This window comes from Phacochoerus africanus, chromosome 9 (genome assembly GCF_016906955.1).
Source record: "Phacochoerus africanus isolate WHEZ1 chromosome 9, ROS_Pafr_v1, whole genome shotgun sequence".
Lineage (NCBI taxonomy): Eukaryota > Metazoa > Chordata > Mammalia > Artiodactyla > Suidae > Phacochoerus > Phacochoerus africanus.
In genome coordinates this window covers 77,733,938-77,761,898 of record NC_062552.1, presented here as the reverse complement: position 1 = coordinate 77,761,898, position 27,961 = coordinate 77,733,938, and the positions used below count along the sequence as shown (strand labels likewise).

General features: G+C 45.1%; 1 pseudogene and 2 gene segments (V, D, J or C); all 3 read left to right on the top strand.

The window, feature by feature from the left end:
* The window catches only part of LOC125134938 (T cell receptor alpha chain MC.7.G5-like), a 446,151-nt pseudogene that overhangs the window by 228,217 nt on the left and 189,973 nt on the right, over window positions 1–27,961 (top strand).
* Window positions 1–27,961, top strand: part of LOC125134937 (T cell receptor delta constant-like) — a 311,823-nt gene that overhangs the window by 179,522 nt on the left and 104,340 nt on the right.
* Window positions 16,538–19,024, top strand: LOC125134955 (T cell receptor delta variable 2-like). The segment is given in 2 exon segments: window positions 16,538–17,510; window positions 17,677–19,024. Coding segments are annotated over 2 exon segments (414 nt in total).

Sequence of the window (27,961 nt, the reverse complement as noted above, 5' to 3'; positions counted from 1 at the left end):
CTCTGGATGCTGGCTCTGTGGGGCGGGGCACAGAGGACCTGGGCACATCTGGCAGCATCCTGAAGCTCCAGGAGAAATTCAGGCGAGTAATTACACTAGGACTTCCAGGATAACACGGCTCCCTTTCATCTGTCTCTCTTCCTCTCTCTCCCTCTTTCTTTCTGTCTCCAGCTACAGAAGAATTCGATCCTCCAAGAATTACAACCTGTTTTTATACCTTCACCCTTCCCGAGGGGATAACAATTCAGCTCTCTGAATAAAACTGGTTTTATTGGGCACAAAATGAATTCACCCCCTCGCTGGGCATCTGCGCCAATTGCTTCAGAGCCATAGACCTGGCCCCAGTCAGCCAAGCAGAAGGATTTTCCTCTATAATGGCCATTCTAAACACTCAGCCTTTCGAGCGGCTGCATGGTACCTTGTTCTCCTAATCAGCTTTCAATGATGATTGAATACAGACTTCCCAGTCTCTCTCGTATTGGCAGCTCCCAAGACTGGGTCAAGCACGACATCCGGAGCGCAGCCAGTGCTCAGGCAGGAAGGGAGGGTCAGGCACCCCATGCCTGTTTCAGCTGAAAGCTTATTTCCATGCCAACAGTTCTCCCATTCTAGACAGGGTCCAAGAGGATGTAGGTCCCTGGAAACTTGGGCAAAGGCTTTACAGTGATAGAAGGAGGTAGCAAAGGGAATCTGTTCAGCACCATTGCCTGCACGCTTTGGTTTTCTGGAATGAGACTGGTTTTATTTTACATTTAAGTTGGGCTTTGACTGAAAAAGTCTCCTGCACTCACAGAAATCACACGCCCCCACAGAGATCTCATGCACCCAGTGCTCATGCCCACATGAAAATAATAGCACGAGCAATGCCATGGCTGTACAAGCACCAGCTCTCCCAGTCCTCACAGAGGCTCTGCATGTAGAGGAGTGGGGGCCAAGTATTATGACCCCTGTTTTACAGATGATGAGCCCAAGTCTCCAAGAAGCTAGGAATTGTTCCTAAGATCGAAAAACAAAGGTAAAAGACCTTGAATTCTGGCTTGCTGGATTCCAAAGCAGCTTCTCTTAACCATGGCACTATGGGGCAATACGCTTGTCTCCAAGGGCACTGGGGGCAATGAAGGAGAGCAGGGAAGGCACAGTTCTTGACTTCTGAAAGCTTCACTTTAACCACACACCAGTGCACACAGAGCTACACATATGTACACAGAGGTCCCATGGCTTATGGTGTCTCCCAAGAATCCTATAACTAAGGTAACTCTGTTCCCTCCATCCTCATCATCCTACTCTCAGACCCTTGCCCTGCATTCACAGTTTGAACCCTGTTCTTATGGTAAAGCCTGGGTTCTTCTACAATAGGGCCATGGATGCTGGCATGTTATAGGCAACAATGTGAGCGATTTGACCCCTAATGCGTTATGCTACAGTTACCCACCTCCTGAGCTGGTCATTGTTAGTCTTGTATTGCTTTTTCGATTTGGTCAGGAGCTTTCTCTAGCCCATGTCGCTCTCTTTTTATGGGAACAGAGCAAGAGAGCAATGGGGGCAGGGGTGGGAAGATTTCAAGCTTGAAGTTTCAGGCAAGTCATAGATCAACGAGAAGAAATAAAGCAGGAGAAGATTCAGGATACAGTGAAATTCCTTTGCTTCCATGACCTTGGAAGGTAAGTGATGCTATATCTGAAGGGTACTGTGATCGATCCGAAGGATATGAAACAGGAAAAAGGAAGGAAACATCGCTCCAGTTGTAGACTTTGCCAAGAGCACAGGGGCTGCCAAGGCTACTTCAGCCTTGACTCATAGATTTGGGACAAAGGACAGTGCCCTGCTGTGCTGGACATCTTCCAGTGACTTTGACCCAAAAGGGGGTTGGGAGGAAGACTTCCTGATGCTAAGAGAAACTGCCCTCCAAATCAGAGTTCCCGAACCACTCACATGTAAGACGCGGAGAGACCAAGACCACTTGAAGGCCCTCCTTGCATCCTCGGAGGTGTGCCAAAAACAGATGTGCCTTCCCATGGACTAGACCCCTTTGTAAAGACAATATTTAAAAGTTCATTCCATGTGAATCTGCATCTGTTTCATTTCAGGAGATTTGTGCTCCTTCCTGGACTGACCATTTATCTGAAAATATTGGTTCTAGCTCACAGTCATCTGAGAGCCTTGACCAGGGTGGACTGAAAGAACTGGGGTTACAGCTCTGTGTGATCACGCCCTCCCCCCCACCAGCCACCACACTCCCTAAACCCCAAGGCAGCCTGGTCAACTTGTCAGCTAAAATCCAAGTTGGGAAATTGACATGGTCTCTGTTTCTGGTTCTCTCTACACATACAACTGCAGGTTCCTGGTCATCAATCCATCTTAATTCTCACTTTAATTTCTCAACTCTGGCTTCCAATTCTTGCCTTCCCAACCTCATCTGGAAGAGCCATTCCTGAGCCCCCTTGTTAAGCCACAGGCCCTCAGCTCAGAGCCTCCCTCTAGGAGTCGTCATCCCCACATGCCTGCATTTGACCACTGGAGGGCAATGCTGGACCGGCCAAACCTCTGGATGCTCTGTTCCATCTTTATCCCCACCTCGCCCATCACTGAACGATGCAGCCTCTGGTTGGAAGCCCAAACCAAGAAGCACTGGAGCACCCCAAAAGCAGCAACACAGCCAGGTCTATTACAGCAGTTCTCCTCAGCCTTGGATCATAGGAATAAACGGCAGCTCTCTGGAAAGTAGATTTGGCTGCATGGTTGACACGACCCCCTGGGAAAGAGATTGAGAAGACAAGCTGCCTCCTAATGCCATTAACCCGGAACCATCTCTCTCTCTGAATAGGGGATGCAGAGTCTTTCCTGTCCCTACCTCTCAGATGTAAGTTCTTTTAGGATAATGTCTTAGTAAGCTCTGTACTTGTCAATAAATGGATGTATGCATGTATATATATGCATAAATTAGAATTGACCGTTATCAGACAAGGGCTTAATCTCTAGAATATATAAGCAACTTATACAACTCAATGGCAAAAAAAGCCAATCAACCAATGGAAAAATGGGCAAAAGACCTGAATAGACTGTTCTCCAAGGAAGATATACAGATGGCCAACAAACACATGAAAAAATGCTCCACATCGCTGATTATAAGAGAAATGCAAATCAAAACGACCATGAGATACCACCTCACACCAGTCAGAATGGCCATCATTCATAAATCCACAAATAACAAGTGCTGGAGGGGCTGTGGAGAAAAGGGAACCCTCCTACACTGTTGGTGGGAATGTAAACTTGTACAGCCACTATGGGGAACAGTTTGGAGCTACCTTAGAAATCTATACATAGAACTTCCATATGACCCCGCAATCCCACTCTTGGGCATATATCCGGACAAAACTCTACTTAAAAGAGACACATGCACCCACATGTTCATTGCAGCACTATTCACAATAGCCAGGACATGGAAACAACCCAAATGTCCATCAACAGAGGATTGGATTAGGAAAATATGGTGTATATATACACAATGGAATACTACTCAGCCATAAAAAAGAATGACATAATGCCATTTGCAGCAACATGGATGGAGCTAGAGAATCTCATACTGAGTGAAATGAGTCAGAAAGACAAAGACAAATACCATATGATATCACTTATAACTGGAATCTAATGTCCAGCACAAATGAACATCTCCTCAGAAAAGAAAATCATGGACTTGGAAAATAGACTTGTGGCTGCCTGATGGGAGAGGGAGGAAGTGGGAGGGATCGGGAGCTTGGGCTTATCAGACACAACTTAGAATAGATTTATAAGGAGATCCTGCTGAGTAGCATTGAGAACTTTGTCTAGATACTCATATTGCAACAGAACAAAGGGTGGGGGAAAAAAATGTACACATGTAAGGATAACTTGATCCCCTTGCTGTACAGTGGGAAAAAAAATTTTTTTTTAATTAAAAAAAAGAATTTACCGTTATCAGATTTTGTTGCTGTTTTCCAGGTCTTATTACACCTAAAATTTAAGGCATCAATTAGGTGCTGAGCATTCTTAGTCTTGAAGATAGCTAGGGATAATTAGGTTATTCATTAAAGCAGTGGTTGTCATTGTGTAAGTGTTATTTCAAACACCACTTTGGAGTTTCAGATCTCTTACTTTAAGGAAGTCCTTCGTTATGTCACCCAGAGTCTTCCAACCTCATCAGCCTGTGGATTACAAAATACATTGTTTCATGAATATCCAATTTCTAATAACCTGCAGCCTCTATCCGAGGACTATGGAGTGTCCCTTTTGTCCTCCAGGGGATTTGTGGTCATTTCATCCCACAGTGGATCCCCACGGGGCCTCACAGCTCCACTGAACACTGAGCTCTTCTGCAGCCCACCTTGTGTCATCCTGTGAGATTCTTCACAGGCTGCTGTCCCCTCTACCTGATGCCAATGGATCCCATGTCGGTACACAGCCTGCTCCCTTAATCATCAGAGCACAGCGAAATGCTTGTTCATGAGGAGAGAGAGAGAAGTGCACATTCTGAGACCCCAAATCCAACATGATCATTTCCCTGTCTCCCCGCAGACTTCCACATAGCAGGGACCAGTCAGTGCCCCTAGGAAAATTCTGCAGGTGTCCCCCACATCTCCATGTGCAGAGTCCAAGGCCAACTTCTTTCCTGCCCTGGGATGATGGACAGTGGGAAAAATCCACCCCCCCCCCCAACCTCCAGGAAGCTCTCTACCCATCCGCCACCATCTCAGGTGGAGACTGGCCTTCATGGGCCAAGAAGGCAAAAACAGTGATATCAGGCCTTAAAATACCATGTTTAAGACACCAGTAGCCCTGATTAAGTTCATATTTGGGGGAAAATATGCTCTTCATGTCTAACTTGAAAGAAATGAATTAATTTTTCTTAACAGAACACTTACCATCTCAGTGTACAACATCTGTGTTGCATTTTATGCTGACTTCATAATCTCCATGACAACAGGAGGATTTTTGTTTTAGATGTGAATTAACTCCTTCCCAACCTTACTCTATTTTTCTCAACAAAGAAGAGTGTTCTAAAGTTCCTTTAGAATTTCCAGTCTACCAACAGAACCCCCACACCCTCAACGGTCTTTAAGGAGCTAAAGAACAAGAAAGAAAGAAAAGGAAAATAGATACCACTATCATTTAAAAAAGTCTAAAGAGTTCCCGTCATGGCACAGTGGTTAACAAATCTGACCAGGAACCATGAGATTGCAGGTTCGATCCCTGGCCTTGCTCAGTGGGTTAAGGATCCAGTGTTGCCACGAGCTGTGGTGTAGGTCACAGAAGCAGCTTGGATCCCTTGTTGCTGTGGCTCGGGCGTAGACCCGCGGCTGTAGCTCCAATTAGACCCCTAGCCTGGGAACCTCCATATGCCACAGGAGCAGCCCTAGAAAAGGCAAAAAGACAAAACAAAACAAAAAAAGTCTAACCTAAATTTCTCCCTAGTTCAAATCTAAGTCCTCAGAGTACATGATTGGTCTTCATCCTTCTCATGAAAATGTTATAAATCAAGGGAAACTTTCCTGGGAGCAGACAGCAATTAGGAAAAAAATTTCATTCTAAAATAACATTTTTCTAACACCGCCTGTGAGAGTCAAGTTGATCATATGTTAAGCATGACACATCCTATGTTCTTTTTCAAGATGCCTTCAGTGTGATCAAGAGATGGGCCTCTAGGGCATCATGTCTGTTCTACATCGGAAAAAAATGAACAGAAATTTCCATGAGAGTAGATTGACGGTCAATACTAAGACTCAAGAGGCAAGGAGAGTCCACAAGGTTATCTCACTATATTAAATTCAGGCATGCCCAGGACTCCGAATTCCAGGTCCAGATCTTCAGTAGGTGGACACTGCCTGAGGCCTGATACCAGCTCTGATGTCCTGGTCTGACATGGATGGTGGGACTCAGACCTCCGTACCTTGTGATGTGGAAAAGCTCAAAATCTCTCCTGAGTTAGCAACCTCCTGAAACCTGTCCCAGGTGAGACGTGTCTGAGATGGTTTCCCTTGAAACCATAGTTCTTTTTTTTTTTTTTTTTGTCTTTTCTGGGGCTGCTCTCGCGGCATGTGGAGGTTCCCAGGCTAGGGGTCTAATCTGAACTGTAGCCGCCGGCCTACCCAGAGCCACAGCAACACGGGATCTGAGCTGCGTCTGCGAACTACACCACAGCTCGTGGCAACACCAGATCCTTAACCCGCTGAGCAAGGCCAGGGATCGAATCCACAACCTCATGGTTCCTAGTCAGATTTGTTAACCATTGAGCCACGACGGGAACTCCCACTATAGTTCTTTTTTGGCAACTCCAATGCCATGCAACCTGGGTTCTTTTTTTTTTAATGTATTTCTTTTTTTATTGAAGTATAATTGATTTACAGTGTTGTATTGGTTTCAGGTTATGGCAAATTGATATAGACATATTCTTTTTCACATTTTTTTCTTATAGGTTATTGCAAAATACTGAGGGTAGTTCCTAGTGACATATATAGTAGGTCCCTGTTTTTTATCTATATATATTCTATATATAGTAGTGTGTATATGGGTTTTTTTTTTCTTTTTATGGCTAGCACCTGAAGCATATGGAAGTTCCCAGGCTAGGGGTCGAATTAGAGCTACAGCTGACAGCCCATGCCACAGCCACAGCAACGCCAGATCTGAGCCACATCTGCAACTTACACTGCAGCTCACGGCAATGCCAGCTCCTTAACCCACTGAGCAAGGGCAGGGATCAAACCCGCATTCTCGTGGATACCAGTCAGGTTCTTAACCCACCGAGCCATAGCGGGAACTCCCAGTGTGTATATGCTAATCCCAAACTCCTAATTTATCCCTCATTCCCTTTCCCCTTTGATAACTGTAAGTTTGTTTTCTATGTCTGTACAACCCTGGTTATTAATAGATGGATTTGATCTTTCACGCTGCTGTGGCTATGTAGGAAATCTTGGTCAGTCCCTCCAAACCACACACATTGCTTGACTCCCCAGGAAGATGATGACCCTACGTTACCTTGTTGAACACCAAGGACCTTGATAAGGACTGTGGGCCCCAAATGTTGCCAGTGTCAAAGCCAAATCCTTTAGTACCTTCACCAGAAATGACCCAGCTGGAAGGGTTCATTCAAAGACCAGCAGCTTGCCTACTGGACTTCAGAGGACACTGCTGCATGTCAGCTCTACCTTGGCCAGAGCACAGGGGCAGTCTCTTGAAAATCAGTTCCCTAGGAAGTCTGCCTTTTGCTCAGGCATATAGACCTTCCTGAAGCCAGTAAAATAAAGGGGGGTGTGTGTGATGTGTTTTCTAAAAGGAGACACGTACAGATTGTCGTAGCACTAATCTCTTAAGTCAGACCATGATAAATGCTGGTTAGAGCACAATGCACAGCTGCTCAAAGGAGGGAGAGATTAGTCTGGTTCAGGAGGATCAGGAAAGTCTCCCGGTGGAAGTGATAGTTGAACTGACTTAAAGGAGGAAGGATTTTGACCAATGGAGGAACCGGAGAAGGACATGGCCAGCAGAAGGAGAGCAGCCTAAGCAATTCAGGGAGGTGGCTAGGACTGTGCCGGGAGAACAGCAGCCATTCTGTGGGAATGAGTCCACACAGGCTGGGACAGAGCCATGGCCACTGTGGTAAGGTGTGGCCTGATGGGGAAAGACTGGCAAACCAGGCTAAAAGTTTTGGATTCTGTCCCACGAGAAGTGGGAAGAAATCAGAGATACACAAAAGGAAATTGCTTAAAAAGTGTTTTAGGAGTTCCCATCATGGCTCAGCAGAAACGAATCTAACTAGCATCCATAAGGATGCAGGTTCAATTCCTGGCCTCGCTCAGTGGGTTAAGGATCTGGCACTGCCATGATCTGTGGTGTAGGTCACATGCGTGGCTCGGATCCCGCTTTGCTGTGGCTGTAGCATAGGCCAGTGGCTACAGCTCAAATGGAACCCCCTAGCGTGGGAACCTCCATATGCCTTGGATACAGCCGTCAAAGGACAAAAAAAAAGGGGGGGGTATTAGAAAGATCACTGTGGATGGGAAGATTAGCTCTGAGACCCAAAGGGGTGGGATCAGATATAAAGTTCACGTGAAAGCTGAGGTGGACCATAGGAAGGATCAAAAATAAGGATCTGGAAAGAGGAAGCAGATTTAAAAGACACCTAATAAAAGCAAAGGGATGATGTATGAGGGGTGAAGGAGAAGAGAGGGATGGCCTCTTCCTGGCATCCTGCTAGTATACTGCTGGAAGATTCTCTAGTTTCCTTGCTTCAAGTCTTTGCCATCAAAAATTAATTCTTACATGACAGAATTTCAGGTACCAATAAAGAATATTTGGAGTCAGGGGGATTTCTGCACCCTCAAAGCCCACTATGTAATTGACTGCCCACCCCTCTGATTTATGAATTCAGCGGGTGAAGGAACACCCAACTACCGTGCCTGAAACCACTGGATTACTGTGATCTTTTCTCCTCTCCCTTCAGGTTGGTATAAGGAGACCCAGATGCAGAGAAAGTCCGTCATAAGTTCTTGGCTTTCTCATCCAGTTAGGACCTTTTTCCAGTAAAGTGGCTTTGGGTAGGACATACCTCCTCCCCAGGAGTCTTTTGGCGAGCCTCTCTAGGGCAACCACACTGCACACATACATCTCCCCAATTAGCTTCACTGCCCCAAATATTATCCACTCCGCTGGGGCCACACCTATGGAGGACCCCCTAGCCACCCTGTCACAGCACCTGCTCTGGCACGGACACACCCTCAGCCATGCCACCAGTCTTCCATCTCTGCATGTCTATGTGTGTCTATGTGGCCACAGCTATCCACAGCTCACTCCTATGTAACCCTAAGTCCAGGTGTCCTGGGGTGTCTCCTTATCTCTTTGTCCATTATCCTATTATCCCTTTAAAGTTCTTCATGGGAGTACCTTGCAGAAAGAAGAGTTGTCTTGGGAAAAAAAAGAGGGGAAAAGAGATGAAAGAAGGTAGACACAGAGGTGAGAGTCAAGGCTTTGAGGAAAGCAATAAAAGAGAAAGAATCCTTGACCTCCATTAGCCCTGACTCTCAAAATAAGATTGGCCCTAAAGATAGCTTATTATTTATCCCAAACTAAAATTTCCTGGCTCTGCAGTCATTGTGTACACAATGAAAAGGAAAACATCACTCAAAAGATACCGTTATCCTCACAGTGGGAACAATCACAGCCAAGCTAATACTGCTCCAAGAATAGAAAGAAAATAGTGTTAAGTCAGGAACTTCAAAACTTTAGATTGTCAACAAACAGAATGACTTCTTGAATGGGGTATGGTTATAAAGGAAGGTAGGCAGAAAAGGAACCCTCTAACTCTGGGATGGGGCACGAGTTGACAGGGGAAGTTTCAGTCTGTTCTCCTTTAGGACAAGGTCACAACCAGCTGGGAGAAAACTCTGCCTGGGTTTGTGCAAACCCCAGAAGCCCCTTCACCCACCCCTGCCCAGCTTCATAGATCATCTTTCCCTTTCTCTTGTCTGAAGTTAAACATCATCGCCAGACTTTAAACTTCACGTTGGCAGAAATTTTGGTTGGTTTTTCGTTCCATTGCATGCTCAGCAGTCAGCAGAAAACTTTGTATATGTTTGGCACTCAATACATATTTGTCAAATGATTTAATGACTGATTAGTCAATTCATTAAAAATGAACAAACTACTCCCTTCCTCTCTGGCTTCCGAAGAGCAAGTTCCAGAATGAGAAATTTTCAGATGGGCAACAAAAGCCAAAGTGCATCCAGGAAATGAGTCTTCCTACCTGTCCTCATCCTTCTGTGCACCTTAGCTTCCTGAAACTCAGGAACAAGGACCCAAGAAATCATGATCCACCAAATGTCTTTCAACAAAAGACTCTGTCCCTGGTTGTTTCCTTTCAGAGAATAACCCTCTTGGGGCCGATAAGGGAATGGCGCCATATGCGAAAACAGACCCCTAGTGGCAGAGGGGCAACGGGGCCTCCTCTGAAGGGGCCTGTTGGATTTCTACCTTTAAACAAACCCGAGTCGGTCTCTTGATAGTGAAGCACCAACCACCCCTGAGGACCTCTTTCTTTTATGGCTGCAGCAATGAAGCAGCCACATGGCTGTTGCAGATAAGGTGGCCCACGTGCATTGTGCATGCAAAGCAGGTTTTGAGTGGTAAACAGCGCTATGATCTGCAGCCGAGCCAGGTACTAGCTGCTCTGCATTGTGCTTTCCTTCCTCTGTAACTGACTCCCAGGTAAACGGGTGCAATCTCCCACCACTTCTCATTTCTCATTTCCTATCCTTTTTCCCTTCTCCAGATGGCTCCTATGAGACTGAAGTTATAGGAGTTCCCGTCATGGCGCAGTGGTTAATGAATCCGACTAGGAATCATGAGGTTGTGGGTTCGATCCCTGGCCTTGCTTAGTGGGTTAAGGATCTGGCGTTGCCATGAGCTGTGGTGTAGGTTGCAGATGCGGCTCGGATCCCACGTTGCTATGGCTCTGATGTAGGCCAATGGCTATGGCTCCAATTCGACCCCTAGCCTGGGAACCTCCATATGCTGCGGGAGAGGCCCAAGAAATGGCAAAAAGACAAAAAAAAAAAAAAAAAGACTAAAGTTATACCATTTCAAACAGAGCCACAGTGATTGGGACAGATGTGAAGTTTCAATGCCAATATAACATTCCTGATGGGAATTATGACTCTGTGCACTGCTATCTGAAGAGATTAACAAGGCTCACTTCTACCTGCCATGGCTTCCAAGGCACCCTGGAATTGGGATGGTACCAATTGTCTGTGGACACAGAGTTGTCCTCCAGTGCCTTACCCTTAAGCACAAAGAGCCAAGAGACAAAGCTGTTTATACCATGCACCTCAGGCACCATGATGGGCAAAAGCTGTAAGCCTCAAGCAAGTCACCACAGAAAATTCAGAGGGTCATTCACCAAGCAGAGGGTGTTCAGTGTCATCTTGAACTCCTCCCACTCATCCATCAATTCATCCATTCAGAACTAAGGGGAGGCTTATTGTTTACAAATTGATATTCTAAGTGCTATGGGTATACGCAGATTATAAAACAAGCACTTCTGAAATAATAAAATGTATTCAGCAAGTAACACCTTCACACATTTGTCTTGCTAGACCCTGAGGAGTGAAAATTAAATCCTGTTAAATTACTTGAATCTTTGATCTGACAAATGAAAGTACAGTCTCTGATACCCAGGGTGACCAATGAATTGGACAGACATAAAAAAAAATCAAAACAACAATGGACATCTTAATCACAGACCCTTGAAAACCTAACATTTCTAAAAGCCCCCAAAAGTAGATATCTATCTATAAAATACTAATAAATTAAATATATAAATAATAAATAGATAGATAGAGGTGGACATAGAGTAGATAGTATAGTACCAATAATCGAGCTCAAGTTCAGAGTCAGAAGCCAGACTTCTTGATTTTATGGGTCCCAGATCCTTCACTTTACTGACTCACCAGCTATATGACCTTGGGCAAGTTATTTTTTGCCTTGTTTCCCTCATCTGTAAAATGGTGATAGCAAAGAGTTCCCATAGTAACTCAGCGTGTTAAGAACCTGATTAGTATCCATGAGGATGCAGGTTCAATCCCTGGCCTCGCTCAGTGGGTTAAGGATTGGGTGTTGCCATGAGTTGCAGTGTAGGTCGCAGATGCAGCTCAGGGCTGGCATTGCTGTGGCTGTGATGTAGGCTGGCAGCTACAGCTCCAATTAGACCCCTAGCCTGGGAACGTCCATATGCTGCAAGTGTGGCCCTAAAAAGAATTAAACAAAAAATAGTGATAGCAATAATACCTACTTTAGAGGATTGTTGCAAGAATTAAGTGAACTGCTGCATATAATGCACTTAGAGCAGCCCTTGGTCCAGAGGAATCACAGTTATCACTAGGTGCTGTTGCTCTGGATGGTGATGCAATAATGCTGATGACCATGCATATCCACGCCCCTACCTTTGGGCTGGCTTGGGCCTTTAGGAACTCGATAAGAAATAAATAAATAATTAGTAAGAACTAAATATCAATGGGAAGTCACAGAAATACAATTCAAAAGAACTGCAGGACTTTTTTCACTGGATACCAATAAATTATCATGGGTTTCCTACATAGAAAGAAATAAAATCAGAGGAAAGTAAGACTTCAGGCGCTATTAAAATAAAACAGTAGCCCTACCCATTAAAGAGATAGTGGAATAATTTATAAATCTAGAGCCAGAAATAAAATTAAGGTTGTTTATATACATAATCACAAATAAGGAATTAGTTCTATCAACATAATACACATGACCTGGAAGATTTCCAATGTCCAAAAAGAGTAGAAATTAAATCAGGAGTTCCCTTTGTGGCTCAGTGGTTAACAAACCCGACTAGGATCCATGAGGACGCAGGTTTGATCCCTGGCCTTGCTCAGTGGGTAAGAGATCTTGCATTGCCCTGAGCTGTTCTATAGGTCGAAGATGTGGCTTGGATCCTGAGTTGCTGTGGCTGTGGTGTAGGCCAGCAGCTATAGCTCCGATTCGACCACTGTCCTGGGAACTTCTATATGCCGAGGGTGCAGCCCTAAAAAGAAAAAAAAAGAGAAATTAAATCAAAGTACACTTGACCTTATGCCTTCCTAAGAAACTGTCAAGTGAAGATCTTTCCAAGATTCCAGAAGTGCACAGACTCTGCAAAGATACATCCACATTGGTTGCCTTTTATTCAAGGAACCACCCTTGGAAACTCCTTGGTATGAACTGCTGAGCTGAGACCTGGAATTAGGCCTGTTATTGCTATTTTCTTTTCGAAGATGCTGGGTCTCCTGCTGCTTCAGATCTTGCTTTTATTCATCAGTGGAAACACTAATCCCCTGCTGTCTTGCTGACTTTCTCAGTTGCAGCCAACATATGGGCTCATCAGCACCAGTGCCCCCAAGAGCAGCCCTTCCAGTGCACAGAATCACACAAAACAAGCGACTTTTTTCTTGGGATAAAAGAACTGGAGAGGGACCCTTTGCAAAATCTGGTTTTGGAAATTAGATATCAGAGTCTTAACCCTGACGGGGCGGGTGAGTTACTTTCTTTCTAGGTTTTCTCCTCCTTGGGGTCCCCTGGGCTTCTTTGTGACACATTTCCAGAACCACTGCATGATAAAGAGGAAGCCTCTTGTTTTCTAAAGAACACTTACCACTGTAGTAACTCTGCTGTATTCTCAACCAGTAAAAAACAGTTCAGTAATTCCTCCCCAGAGCCAAAGATCAAAGGCCAATGCCATGGCACCTGCAGTAGGTAAATGGGAGATTCTATGTGATTCTGTCACCCAGATCCCTGATTCTGCCATACTAACAGCCTCAGCATGAGAAATAATCTTTCTTCCTTTCCCACTACTAGCAAAGGTAGAGAAGAGTTTGGATAAAGAAGAAAGTTATTAGAGAACTGTGCCTTGAAGGTGAGCACTGCCCAAGGGTGGGTTTCCTGTAGGAACCGAAATGAAAACTATGACGGAGCTGTTGGTATTCTTGAGAGTATCTGTTCCAACCACTTCATCATCTGACCAGAAGCCCTCTCATCTCCCCATGTGATCCTGAAAGAAAAGGTGAGCAGGAAGGTAAAACTATTGAACAAATTTGCATCAAGTATCCATAAGTCTCAGACTATAGACTTGGCATGGCTCATCTTTTTTAAATTCGACAATATATATTGAGTGTCTACTACGTGCCAGATGCCATCCTAAGAGCAAAGGATACCAAGGCAAGTCACACCAGCTTTCTGGAGTTCATGCTGCAGCAGGGCTTGCAGACTAACAGAGGAACCAAATCAGACACAAGCGAAAGCAAGAGAAGCACTTGGTTGGAATGGTCGTGGGAGTGTCCCAGAAGGAAGGTACAGACTGGAATTAGGACCTGTAGATTTCCAATGCGTTGGGTGATGGGAGCCGGAAAAAACATCTTAAAGGAGCTGAACTGAGACTAAATACAGAAAAGTTTATTTCTTTACATCGCAAGGTCCCAAGTCAGCAACAGAAGCAGAATTACAACTCTAAAAAGCCCCCACTTGCCATTACGTTGTTTCGCTTCGCAGCTGCTTCTTTCAGCACCACACAGCTGGGAAAGTGAGTCACAGATGGAATATTGGCAGCCAAAATCTTTTTTAGAGACAAATGACACTGTGATTTTCCTTGACACCCATTGAAATTCCTCACTCATTTCCAAAAATATCTTCTGTTTGCTTTAAAACATCCAGTGGGGCCCAGACATTTCAGGAAAAACAAATCAGAGAAACAAAGTAATCCCAGCCATCTGAATATTCTGAGCCCGGATCTGTCAGATGGAGAAGAACCACTTACTGACTGAAGGCTGTCCTGGGACACCAGGCAGCTGAGATCCCAAGCAAGGGACACAGACATGAAGTCTCCTCTCTCTTTTCTTTCATCCTCATTCTGTTCTTCAGCTGCTTGTCCAACCAGCCAGGGCCAGAGCAGAGAATCCAGAGGCGGGGATAGCAGCTTGAAACAGGGCAAGGAGCAGATGACAGTCACACCTGAATGGAGACAAATCCTGGGCAAACATCTGAGGCTGCCTTCACTGGTAGTAACACTTTATGTGAGAAGTTTGAGGCTCCTGAGTAAGAGAAAAAGCAAGGAGAAGGCTTTCCTTCACTGTGTCTCTTTTTTTCACCCAAAGAACCCAAAGGGGGTAAGAGTAGATGTATTTGCAAATCAAAAGCAAAGTAGATCCTGAAACTTCGATCAGAGAGAAAAATCAGAAGTTCAGGCACTCTCTCCTACTGATATTCCAGTCATCCTGTGGATGTTTGATACTAAAGACTCAGAGGGGCAGGGGTTCCCACTGTGGCTAGTGGGTTAAGAACCGAACCTAGTGTTTGTGAGGATGCAGTGTTTGATCTCTGGTCTTGCTCAGTGGATTAAAGGATCTGGTGTTTCTATGGCTGTAGAGTAGGCCAACAGCTGCAACTCAGATTCATCCCTAGTCTGGGAACTTCCATATGCCTCAAGTGCACCCATTAAAAAAAAAAAAAAAGATTCAGGGGTGCAGAGGCCATCAGAGAGAGGCCACTAGGCTTGGGCACAGCGTATCCAGGATGAGTTGATTTAATTGACCCTGACCCTGGGGTCTTTTTGTTTCTTCAAGTCCTCCTATTGTTTCTTATTCCAAGTTGGACAAAGAAGACTGGGGCTCCAGCTCATCTGAGGCTTCCATCCTTAGCTGTCAGAGATAATCCTTTGCCGGAAGGAACAGAAGTTACTGACACTGCCCGTTCCAATCTGATCCGGCTTTTTCCAGCTCATCCACTCACCCTCCCAGAGTGCTGTGGACAGCCTAACATAGCTCAGCCAATACCTCCTTCCCTCACAGGCATTTCTGTGGCAGGCTTGGAATTCCAAGCTATCTCCCCTGGTGACTGTGGCTCAGGTGGGAGCTCTGACTAGGTCACCAACCCAACCATGACAGAGCAGAAGAGATGAGGCAAAGAAACCAACATCTGTGGTGGCCCCCTCAGTGTGTGCCAGGCACAGGGATAAATGCTTCTCATGAGTTCTCTCATTCCAGCCTCACAGCATCCCCCCAAGGTAGTTGCCCTATTTGCTGATAAGGGAATCAAGACTCAGAGGTGTAACTTGCTCAGCTACCGGTAAGTAGCAAAACAAGATTCAAAACTCAGAACTGGGAGTTCCCCTTGTGGCTCAGCAGGTTAAGAATCTGATGTACTGTCCATGAGGATGCTGGTTTGACCCCTGGCCTCACTCAAAGGGTTAAGCATCTGGCATTGCCACAAACTGTGGCGTAGGTTGCAGATGTGGCACAGATCCAGCATGGCTGTGGCTGTGGCATAGGCTGACACCTGCAGCTCAGATTCAACCCCTAGCCCAGGAACTTCCATATGCCACAGGTGCAGCCATTCAAAGGAAAAAAATTAAAATGTTTAAAAAAAAAATCAGAGCTATAAGACCTGCCAAGCTGGTGCTCCTTTTACATATAGATAATGCAGCTAATGATCCCACCTAAGCAGCCACAGAGATATCAGAATGTAGCCACAAGCAATTACAAGCAGGCTGTGGTTGGGCAGGGTCTATCCTGCCGCTGCAGAGGATCCCACCTCTCCCCACACCTAGAACAATGGGCAGAAGACCTGGCTTCCCCAGCTTTGGGCTTGGGTTGCTGGGAACTTCTCCCCTAATCCCAGCCATCAGTTGGCGAGCAATCCTCCAGCCTCCTTGAGTCAGGAGGCCCCAGACAGAAATCCTTCTTGAACCAGCAACTATCTGCCAAGATCCTAATATTGATACGCTCTCTACTAGTCACTGAGAGTGCAAATTCAAAGATATGTCTCTGTTCTAATTTTAAAGTCCAATGCAAATAACAAACAGATTATCACCTAGTTATAACAGAGGTGACAAGTGCCATGACTCAACAAGTTCAAGGAGCCTGGGTGGGGCAGGAGGTGGGGGGCACCTCCCTCAAGTAAGGTAGGGAGGCAGGGCAAAGGAAGGCAAGGCTCTTCCAGGAAGAAGAAAGGAGTAGCCAGTGCAAAAGCTGAGTGTATGAGGACTATAACACGTCTATGAAATTGCAAGTATTTTTGTGCAGCTGAAGTACTAAGTGCAAGTGGAGAAGTGGCCAAAAGTGAGACTGAAGAGGAAAGCAGATAAGCAGATTGTATGGCCATGACATAGATCTTCACATTCCAATAAAAGCCAAAGGGAGTGACTACAGGAGTTTCAGCAGAGGTGACCTGATCCCCTTTGGTCTGAAGAAAAATCAGTGTGATGCCAGCATGGAGAATGGATGAAGGGGGGCGCGGGTAGCCTGGAAGCAGGAAGACTTCTTGGAACAATACGTCTACAGCCTATTAGGTATAGCAATAGCCCGCAACAGGGGAAGAACGCTCAGACTGAGGCAGTGGTGGCAGCGGCCAGAGGGGACAGATGGGACCAGCACAGCAAGGGTCTGGAGGCAGAATGACCGTAAGCGGCAGGTTGGTTCACCCCTGCACATCCACCCACCCCTCTCCCCCATCCCTTGAAGCTTTCTCTTGGGAATGCCCCCCAGACAACCCTCCTCCACTCTCACAGCTCAGTTCAGGCAGAAGCAGCTCTTTGCTCAGTGCTCCTGGAGCACTTTGGATGTACGTTTTTTCATAGCACTTCACACCCCCTTACAACTGCCCTGTGTCTGTCTCCCATAGAAGCCGAGCTCTCCGAAAGCAGAACTTTATGTTACATCTTTATGTCAGAAGTTCACCTTTAAGTCTCTCAAAGAGTATCTGGCCCGAAATAGGTAGTTAGCACGTGTTTGTTGAATAAACAGCCTAACCTATGACCTTGCCGTCTCTGAGGAAATGACAAACACCCAACCACCCTTATAAGGGACAGAACTTCCCAGGGGCAGACAGCAGCTGATCTGCACAGTGGCGGCCAGGGGACCAGCACACCACAGAGTCACCCCGTGAAGCCATGCTGTGGACCTGTCGTCTCATCTATCTCGCCATCTTCTGCGCAGGTAAGGACAAGCCACTGGGCCTTTTGTGCTTAGGAAAATGTGTGGTAGGAAATTTTGGGGGCAAGGGTAAGGGGGGGGGATTGTTAAGCACGGCTCTGACACCCCCCTCCTCCTGGGGTGGAGGGAGCTCTCCAAGGCCTCTCTAACTTTGGGCTTTCCCTCTCAGGGGTCTCTTTGGATGTCATTTTGGAACCAGAGACCAAAACTCTGACTGTTCTCCTTGGGGAGCCTGTCACCTTCCGTTGCAACGTAACTGGAGGGGACTTGAAGAACTATCAGGGGAGCTGGTATAAGAAGAATGAAGATCACTCCCTGACTTTAGTATACAGACTAAATAGTTCTAATGAAAATGTAAGAAGTCATTTCAAAGGGAAAATAGATACCTTAAAAAGTCAATACATCCTCGACATTGAAAAAGCAACAACAAAAGACGCTGGGACTTACCACTGTGCTTCTGACACCCACAGCGCTGCAGTCCTGTTTCTGACTGCCTTAAATCCCCCCAGTCAAAGGGGAAGTGGCAGATCCAACTAGAGCCCACCCAAAACGAGCACCACCCTTGAGGTGAGACCACTTGATAATCTCAACGGTAACATCTGATAAGAGCATCAGGAGTTGAGTTGGGGCAAGGGCTTTATCTTTGAGGTTGGTTGAGAGGGGCCTTTTTATCAGCCAAAGAGGGCAGCAGAGAAGGCTGTTAGGTCTTTTGTGGGGGGAGACCAAGGAGACCCTGCTCCTGTCTCTCACAGACTCCTGAGAAAGACTGGGGAAAAAACCCCACAAAAACAAAAAACAAAAAACAGCCTTCAATACTGACAAGGTCCTCTCATTGTGGAGAGGCTGGGATGAGCAGGATTTCTCCTACAGGAAGTGCCATAGTTGATTTCAGAGTCTTTGTCATGAAAGTGTTGGCGTATGTAAACTAGATAAAGCAAGGATGGGTTTCCATTGCCAACCTGATCAAAATTTTCAAAGTGATCTGAGAGAGCTTTCACTCTTCGTCTGTGATGAGGGATGACTGGGGTCATTTTCGGAAATGCTCCCATAACTATTTCAAGGATTGAATGTTTTGTATCTTGCCTTAGCGACAGAGGCGCTCTGGGGACCCACGGGGATGGCAGAGAGGGATACACGTGGGCTTCCTTTATGTCAGTTGCCCAGAGAAATTTTAGAAACAAATACTTGGGGCAATGTGGGATTTCTGAGTTGGTCATGAATCAACTGAATAATAATAAAAAAAAAAAGATCCCCAAGTGCCACGTTGAAATGGGGGAGCCAAAAGTGTCTGTGACTTCAGGGAGCCAAGCCCTGAGGCACCACTGAGCTGAATGATGGCAGGAGGGCTTAAAGACACAAACACTGACTAATCATCTGAGGGAGTGCTTTCATCCTCTTGGCTTTAGTAGCCGACTCTTTGTTTTTTTGGCTCCAGTGTCTATGTCTGGAATCCTCCCTCCACATTAGGCCATTTGCAGCAACATGAGTGGACCTAGAGATTATCAGACTAAATGCAGTTAACCAGACAAAGACAAATATCATATGATGTTGCTTATATGTGGAAACTAACATGCATACGTATACGTATATACACACAGACACACACTCACACATACATATACACGAACGAACTTATTTCCAAAACAGAAAAAGACTCACAGACATAAAAAACAAACTTATGTTTACCGAAGGGGAAAGAGGGTGGAGGAAGGATAAACTGAGAGGTCAGGATTAACACAGACACCCTCCTATATATAAAATAGATAAATAAGGACCTACTGTATAGGGAGCTATACTCAATTATTTTGTAATAACCTATAAGAGATAAGATCCTGAAAAAAATGCAGGATCTCATGTACCTCCCTAGATCTACTGAATCAGAATCTGCATTTTATTAAGATTCCCAGAACCTGCATTTTATTAAGATTCCCTAAGATTTAATGCATATTAAAGTTTGAGAACCACAGGTCTCGGGAACCATTGATATTGAAAAATTTCATGGAAGTGGAGAAATATAAATCAGGTTTTCGCCAATGTCACCCAAGAATCTATATTTGTAAAAAGCTCCTGAAGAGACTCTGATGTGCAGCCAGGTGTGAGGCAATCAGTCATCCCCAAACCAGGTTGCAGATTATTTGTGTTACTAATATAATAAATATTCCCATTGAGGTGCTGCCGTGTCCTTGTATGCTCCTTGGAAGGAGGTGTTACATAAATTCTAGATATGACCATTTCTCATTCATCCTCAAGCAGATCAGGAAGCGAATTTATATTTATTGAGTCAGTATACTCTCTACCACACCATGTGACCTTCCTGACTTACCCACCACAACCCAGTACTTTGTGCCACACACCTTCAACTCAAGATCAAAGCAAAAAAGAGGAGCGTGAATCATTAGTGTCTGATTAAGTCTGATCAGGAAGAAGAGGGATAGGAGGTGAGAACATGTGTCTCTAGTTGTCCATTTCTCTTGCAGGATGGATGAGAGCATGAAATTCTGGCCCATGCGGGACTGGAGTCACTCAGAACCTGAGAAAGACATGGGATGAGCATGAAAAACAGAACCTGGGGCCAAGGAAAAGGGACATTTGGGAGGAAAGCAACCTGATTGCCTAAAAACAATCTGAGAGACTCTGGGCACAAAACAAGAAAAAAGAAACCAAAAAAGAATTAAAATCAGAGAGTTTCCTTGTGTCTCAGTGGGTTAAGAATCCAACTAGTATCTGTGAGGATGTGGGTTCGACCCCTTGCTTCATTCAGTGACTTAAGGGTCCAGCAGCCCAGGTCAAAGATGCAGCTTGGATCTGCTGTGGTGGCTGTGGCATAGGCTGGCAGTGGCAGCTCTGATTTGACCCCTAACCCAGGAACTTCCAAATGCCACAGGTACAGCCCTAAAAAAAAAAAAAATTAAAATTAAAGACCTGGAAAACTTCCCTGAGCTTACCAGGAGGTAGATGAGAAAGCCTTTTACATAATACCTGAAGCCTCAGACTTGGGTGGAGATAGGGCCACCAAAGGCTCTAGCATCATGTGGACATGGACCAAGCGTTTGTGCAGAAATCCCAGGGCCAAATGAATGACATGAATGTCAGCAAATATTTTTGTACTGTCCTTGTTCTTTCCCACTGCATTGGTAAAGGCAATTGAGTATTGACTAAATTCACATTATTGTCATTCTCATTGTCCTGCTTTCTGTGACTTTTATCCAGCATGAAAAGGGCTTACTTGAAAGAGTTCAGAGCAGTGAAGCGTGGTCCCAGAGAGTGTCGGTCTATCCTCTTAAAAAGCCTTTGAGATCAATTATCAGGGCATGATAATAGGCATGCCTCTTCTGCCAGACTCCCAAGCAGAGGAGTCCCTAGGCATCCTGTGTGGCTAGAAGTGGAAGATGTGACTGTTCAAAGGGAGCTAGAATGGACCTTGTGTCCAGGAACAGTGTTATCGTCTGGCTGCACTTAGAAACAAGTCATTCAACGTCACGGAACATGGTATATGGAGTGAGAGGCAGGAACAAAGAAGGGAATCAGAGTACACGTCTTCCTCTGCCTCCGACAGCCAAGGGAGAGAATGTCATTTCTATCACAATGTGTCCCAACCTTGAAGAAGTTACTTGTGACAGCATCCTAAAAGCGCCCGGGGAGAATATGGGAAGGGTTCAAATAAGGAAAAGGACACAAGGAAATCTGAGCTGTGACCTTTATTCTGAACAATTAAGAGTTTAAAGAGAAAATTAGAATCATTTAATTTGAAAGCCAGAAGGGATCTTAAAGGTCGAGCGAATCCCTCCATCCAATTTACATGTTCATTCATTATTAAGTAAATGATCATCCATCTTGATTCAAGTATTTTCTTTTCTTTTCCTTTCTTTTTGCTTTTTAGGGCTGCATGAGTGGCACATGGACCCCCAGGCGAGGGGTCCAATGTGAGCTACAGCTGCCGGCCTATCCCAGAGTCACAGCAATGCCAGATCTGAGCTGTGTCTGTGATCTACACCACAGCCCATGGCAATGCTGGATCCTAAACCCACTGAGCGAGGCCAGGGATCGAACCTGCCACCTCACGGTTCCTAGTTGGATTCATTTCCTCTGTGCCACCACAGGAACTCCCTCAAGTATTTTTAATGATAGTTCTTATATTTAAAAATCACTTCTTATACCAGGGAAGTCTGCTTCCCTAGAATTTCATATGGTGTGCTTCTGGAGCAACACAGACTAAATTCTACTCTCACATATTCAAATAATTGAAGAAAACTATCATATCCAACCTTCAAGCCCTCATTTCTTTATACCAAATACTGTCCATCAATTCTCATGACTCTCTCATAAGTTTTGAACTCCTTCAAGAAAAGAATCCAGGTCCAATATATTTTTCTGTTCCATACAATTCTCAATACTAGGACAAGCATATAGCTGGTAGTCAATAAATCTGAGTTGAGGAGTACCGTCGTGGCTCAGTGGCTAACGTATCCGACTAGGAACTATGAGGTTGCGGGTTCGATCCCTGGCCTTGCTCAGTGGGTTAAGGATCGGATGTTGGTATAAGTTGCAGACTCGACTCGGATACCAAGGTGCTGTGGCTCTGGCATAGGCCGGCAGCTACAGCTCCAATTCGACCCCCAGCCTGGGAACCTCCACATGCCGCAGGAGCGGCCTAAGAGAATGGCGAAAAGACAAAAGGAAAAAAAAATGAGTTGAATGTGAATACAGGAATGAATATCTACGTATCCACCCGATACATGTTGAACATGTCCACGTAGGCACTTCAGAGTTATTTCAACTCAACTCCAAGACTTAAGTCAAGATCTTCCTTTTAAAGAGGATCATTTCCAGAGTTCCCGTCATGGCGCAGCAGTTAGTGAATCCGACTAGGAATCATGAGGTTGCGGGTTCGGTCCCTGCCCTTGCTCACTGGGTTAACAATCTGGCGTTGCCGTGAGCTGTGGTGTAGGTTGCAGATGCGGCTCGGATCCCGCGTTGCTGTGGCTCTGGTGTAGGCTGGTGGCTACAGCTCCGATTCGACCCCTAGCCTGGGAACTGGGAACCTCCATATGCCACAGGAGCGGCCCAAGAAATGGCAAAAAGACAAAAATAAATAAATAAATAAAATAAAGAGGATCATTTCCTAAGGTTTCCTATCATAGACCATCTCAAATCCATGCACTTCTCTCCAGCCTCCACGACTAACACCTTGGCCCAAACTATCATTTTCTCCTTTGAATCATCTCATTAGCCTTTTGAATAGGCTTGCTGGTCTCTGGGACCCTTTTTTTTTTTTCTTTTTCTCTTTGGGGCCGTACCCATGGCACATGGAAGATTCCAGGCTAAGGGTCAAATCGGAGCTACAGCTGCCAGCCTACACCACAGCCACAGCAACATGGGATCCAAGCCATGTCAGCGACCTACACCACAGCTCGCGGTAATGCCAGATCCCCAACACACTGATGGGGGCCAAGGATCAAACCCACATTCTCATGGATACTAGTTAGATTCATTTTCTGCTGCCTCACAATGGGAACTCCCCAAAGTGATCTTTTCAAAATACAGTTATGATCACATCATATCCCTGATTAAAAATCCTTCAATGACTTCCCATTGCTTATATGCAAAAGACCAAAATCCTTAGTGGCTTCTAAGACGCTGCACAGTCTGACCTCTTTTCAGCTCCACTGCCAATACCCCTCACCCCTCTCTCCCTCAGTTTCCACGTTCTTGTCAAACAGGCCTTCTTCTAGTTGCTTAAACGCACCAGGTTCCCTCTACCCCAGGGCCTTTGCACATATTGTTCCCTCCTGATGGGATACTTCTTCTGTTTCCTCATCTTTTGGATCAAAGTTTACACATCAATTCTTGCTGGCTTGAGATGCCCCAGCAAGTTCAGATTTGGTGTTATAAATATGCTTTCATATTATGGTTTGTAGTATATTTCATTAATTTGGTTAATGTCTGGTTTCCCATCAGTCTGTAAGCTCAGAGAGACCAAGGACTCTCTCTGCTCTTGCTTATCTTAAATCTGACAAGTTGCATAAATGTATTTCTATGAATAATTGAATGACTCTCCCAGACTCCTGAATTTCCCAGAATTTGGCAATCATCACTGACTCTGGGCTGCAGAGGGGTCCCCAAGTCTCGCTGTATTCTCACTTTCAAGTGGTCTTGAAGACACCAGAGTCACCCTGAGTTAGAGACCAAGGGTTCTCAGAAACCAGTGATTTCCACCCATTCTCTAGCTGTCTGACACTATCAAGAGCCCATCTGGGGACACACAGGACAACCAAGAGGGTCCGAGGAGCCTCTGTAGATTGCAGCCAGTTCCCACATACGGATCTGGGACAGGTAAGCAAAAACCGCCCAGAGAAACTGGCAGCTATGAAGAAATCTGAAGGGCCAATATGATGATTATGTTCCCAGCGACTCCTGGCCTGGCTTATGATGAGTGTTGGGTTTTGGATTTCATGTGGATATTTTCGGAAGCTATGTTATTAACATACACAAGTCTATAATTATGAGGAGGCATATCCTCATCCCTCAAGTATGTACTGAGCACGTACAATATTCCTGGTGCTGGGCCACATGCTGAGCGTATAAAAACCACCAGAGCTCAACTCCTGTCCTCAAGGTGCTCTTTCTAGTGCAAGGAAACAGATGAGAAAATAGAGACATTAACAGAGGAAGGAGTGATAACTATAATGGAAAAGAGTATGTATGTATAACTGAATCACTATGGGGAAGCGTAGAAATTAACACAACATTGTAAGTCAACTATACTCAATTCAATAAAGTAAAAATGTTTTAAAGCAGTTGTGAGAACATAGAGAAGGAAATAATGGCCCAGAGCTGGGATGGACACCTTCCCAGAGGAAGTGATGTGAGTTCCTAGCAGAGAAAACACCTGCTTCCCTGAGGTAATATGCTTGGAGGTTCCTGAAGATGATCCAGGAAGGAAGATGAGAATCCTCGATAGTTAAATAAACACGCACGCATGCACCCACGCACGCGCGTGCGCGCGCACACACACACACACACACACACACACACACACACACACACACACTTTGGCTAGGATGTCTTCAGTTTAAATAAACTGAAGACTGATGGAAAAATACTGTACCTAGTATTACCCATGTCTAGTCTGAACCTAGACTAGATACAATCAGTCTCTTTTTGCGGGGAAGCTAATGTCTATCAGAGCTTTCATGGGGACTAACCACAGATGTAGCAAATTCCCTGCCAAGCAAAGCTTGGATCTTCCCAAAACGCTGCTGCTGTGCACACCATAAAACAGTCCAGCGAAGGAGTTCCCGTCATGGCTCAGCAGAAACGAATCTGACTAGCATCCATGAGGACACAAGTTCAATCCCTGGCCTCTCTCTGTGGGATAAGGATCTGGCATTGCTGTTGCTGTGGTGTAGGCCAGTAGCTACAGCTCCGATTAGACTCCTAGCCGGGGAACCTCCATATGCCAAGGGTGCAACCTTAAGAGGACCAAAAAAAACCCAAAAAAAAACAAAAAACAAAAACAAACAAAAAAACCCCCTAGAACAGACCAGCTAAATGGTAGTGGTAAGGGGTGAGAGATAAGAATTAAGAAAAATAAAGAGGGAGGGGAGAGGGAAAGAGACCATTATTTCCTTGGATAATGGTCACGCCCTTTAACTTTTTGTTCTTATTAAAGAGACCTCCCAAAGCTCTGGGATTTCCCAGCATTTGGTGCTTCGGGGCACTGACCTCTTTCCCATCCTGCTAATGGGAACTGTAAGAAAATCTGGGGAAACTATGAAGCAAGGAACGTGCTCTGGAGGGAGGCAAGCAGTGCCGGGGGATTGGTTATAAACTCCCACTTCTGTGTGCCCTTTGATTTCATTCAGTTTGAAATACCGAGATTTTTTTCTCAGATATGCCAGCATCTAGAGTCTACACGAAATCCATAAATCTTTATCTAAGCTGATGGAGGTTTTCATTTCACGGGATTGTTTTTAGTCAGAGCCAAAGTTCAACGTTTCTCCTGTGAAGTATAAAAGATTCAGCTACAAACTGAGCCATTCTGTTTTCTCCTTCTCCTCTGAGGTTGTCTGTCTTCTGGAAGCTCTAGAAAGAAATAACTGTCATATTTAGAGCAGCCTTCCATATTTCCCTCTGTGTAATTAGTTGCCTCTGCTGTGCTAACACCCAGCACCAATATCTCAATAGCATCAGCAATGAACATTTAATTTTTGCTTCTGCTTTCACCACAAGTTGGTGGCTACAAGGTGTCTGCTAAGTTCTGCTCTCTGCATCCTCACATTCCAGAAACCATAATGTGTGTATAGATATATAACTGGGTCACTTTGCTGTACAGCAGAAATTGACAGAATAGTGTAAATCAGCTATAAAGATAACTCACTATTTGGGACATGCTGTTGTCATGACAGAGGAAGACGAATTAAAGAACTGCTTGGCAGAAAGTGGGGGTGCTCCTTAGAGCTCATGTCTGCTCAGACATGGCATACATCATGTCCACCCATGTTCACTGGCCTACGCCTTTCCGTGGCCACGCCCCAAATCAGCTGAACAGAGACTCATGCCCCTCCCACAAGGCACCACAAGAGACAAAACAATAGGCAAGAATTGATACTCACATAAAGTGGAGGATCAAATACTTACTTTGACTCCACTCACATACTTTGTATCCAACATGGAGAGTTCCTCTCCTTGTCAACTAAAAAGGAATTTTTCTTCTTAAAAAAACTCTGAGGTGACACTTGCCAAATTGTTCAAATTGTCACTGTCCCTTCAAGATATCCGCAGTTATTAAGCAATTAAGATGGATTCCACAGTCAAATAAGTTGGCAAATGCTCTACCTTAATAGCTCTCTCTTAATATTCACAATTCTTATTAGCATATTACATGCTCTGAGAACTCTTGCTGTAAAAATGCCTACTTAGCCCAGAATTAGGATCAGAGAATTCTTTCTATAATGGCACAACCGCTAGCATCTTATAAGATTCTAGTGGCTAATTCTGCCCTCAAGGATTATGGGAGAATCACCCAATGGATTCTGGCTGTTTCCTCATTTCTGTGTGCCCAGATTGGAGGACCGCTAGTAATGAGAGGAGGTAGGCATGAGGCCAGCGGGTCTACACAGGCCCCTAAAAGGAGGTTTGCATTTTTGCTAAGACCAAACTCTGTGTTAGGAATCTGAACATGCTAGTCAGATACTACTCTTTGCCTCCTGAATCACATACAAACGCCTCAGACTGGCTTTAATTCTTCCTTTCTTCATGCAATAAATATATCTCGAGGAGTCCTCTGTGCCAAGTACTGTGCCAGATAGTGAGTATGCAGTGTGAGCAAAATAAACAGGGGCCCTGCCCCCTTTAAGATAAGAGGAGACAGGAAAAAGTCACCACCTCTCGGCAGTGTATTGCACCACTGGCCACCTATTGCTTCCTGAAATGCTTTCCGTGCTTAGCTTCCAAGATGCTGTACTTGGCTGATGTGTCTGTTATCACTGACCTTACTTTCTCAGTCCCCTTGCTGGCTCTTCTTCTATCGTCTAGTTTCTAAATATAGAGTACCAAAGGCCCTTTGCCCAGGTCCCTTTTCCCTTCTGTGTCTCTCTCTACATGATCTCATCCACACTCACAGAGTTGAATCCCAAATTTATATCTCCAATGCCAAACTGCCCTCTGAGGAGACGATCTCTTCCCAGTTGAAACACCTTAGCACTTAACAAAATCTTGAGTCCTTTCATGTTTTCTCTCTTTTCCCGTGATTGTTTGGATCCCTCCTTTATGCTCCTCAAGGGCAGGGATGCTTGGTCTGTCTCATCTTCAGTTTCCACAGGGTGTTGTTGCAAAGTAAGTGTTTAATACATGATTACTGAATTTAATGTTTGAACCGAACTTCTGCTTTAGGGATCACTGAGATAGAGGGCAATGAAACAGAATATTTTATGGAAAGAAGTAATGCCTCTTCTTTCTGTATTTCCTAATGAACAACCTCAGATGAGAGAACATGGCTACATACTTTGACATGAGGAGAACACTTAAATTTAGAAACACTAAATGGAGCCCACATCATCCCTTGTGGTCATAGGAGCTGCTGCAGAGGTTTTATAAATTGCCTCCATTTCCACGCTCATCTGGCAGTGCTGGCGCGTCACAGCGTGGACGACCTATGTGTCATTATAGTGCCCACCTGGGGCCAGTCCCTACTTTGAAATGAAAAGGTATAAAAGAAAACAACAAGGCGTTGCCCAAATCTCTCCCACCCAACCAGAGCAGCCCTTCAACAGCATGATGCTGAATCCTCGGTTTAGATTCAGGGCCCTAGATGAGGGCAAAAGTGGAGGACTCTCTGGATCGCAGAAAGATGTTTCACCAGCTACTCTAATAATGGCTTCCAGCAACTGACCTCTGGTCTTTCATCTGAATTTTGATCCTGTTCTTTTCCAAGCTTTTCCCAAGGCCTCTTC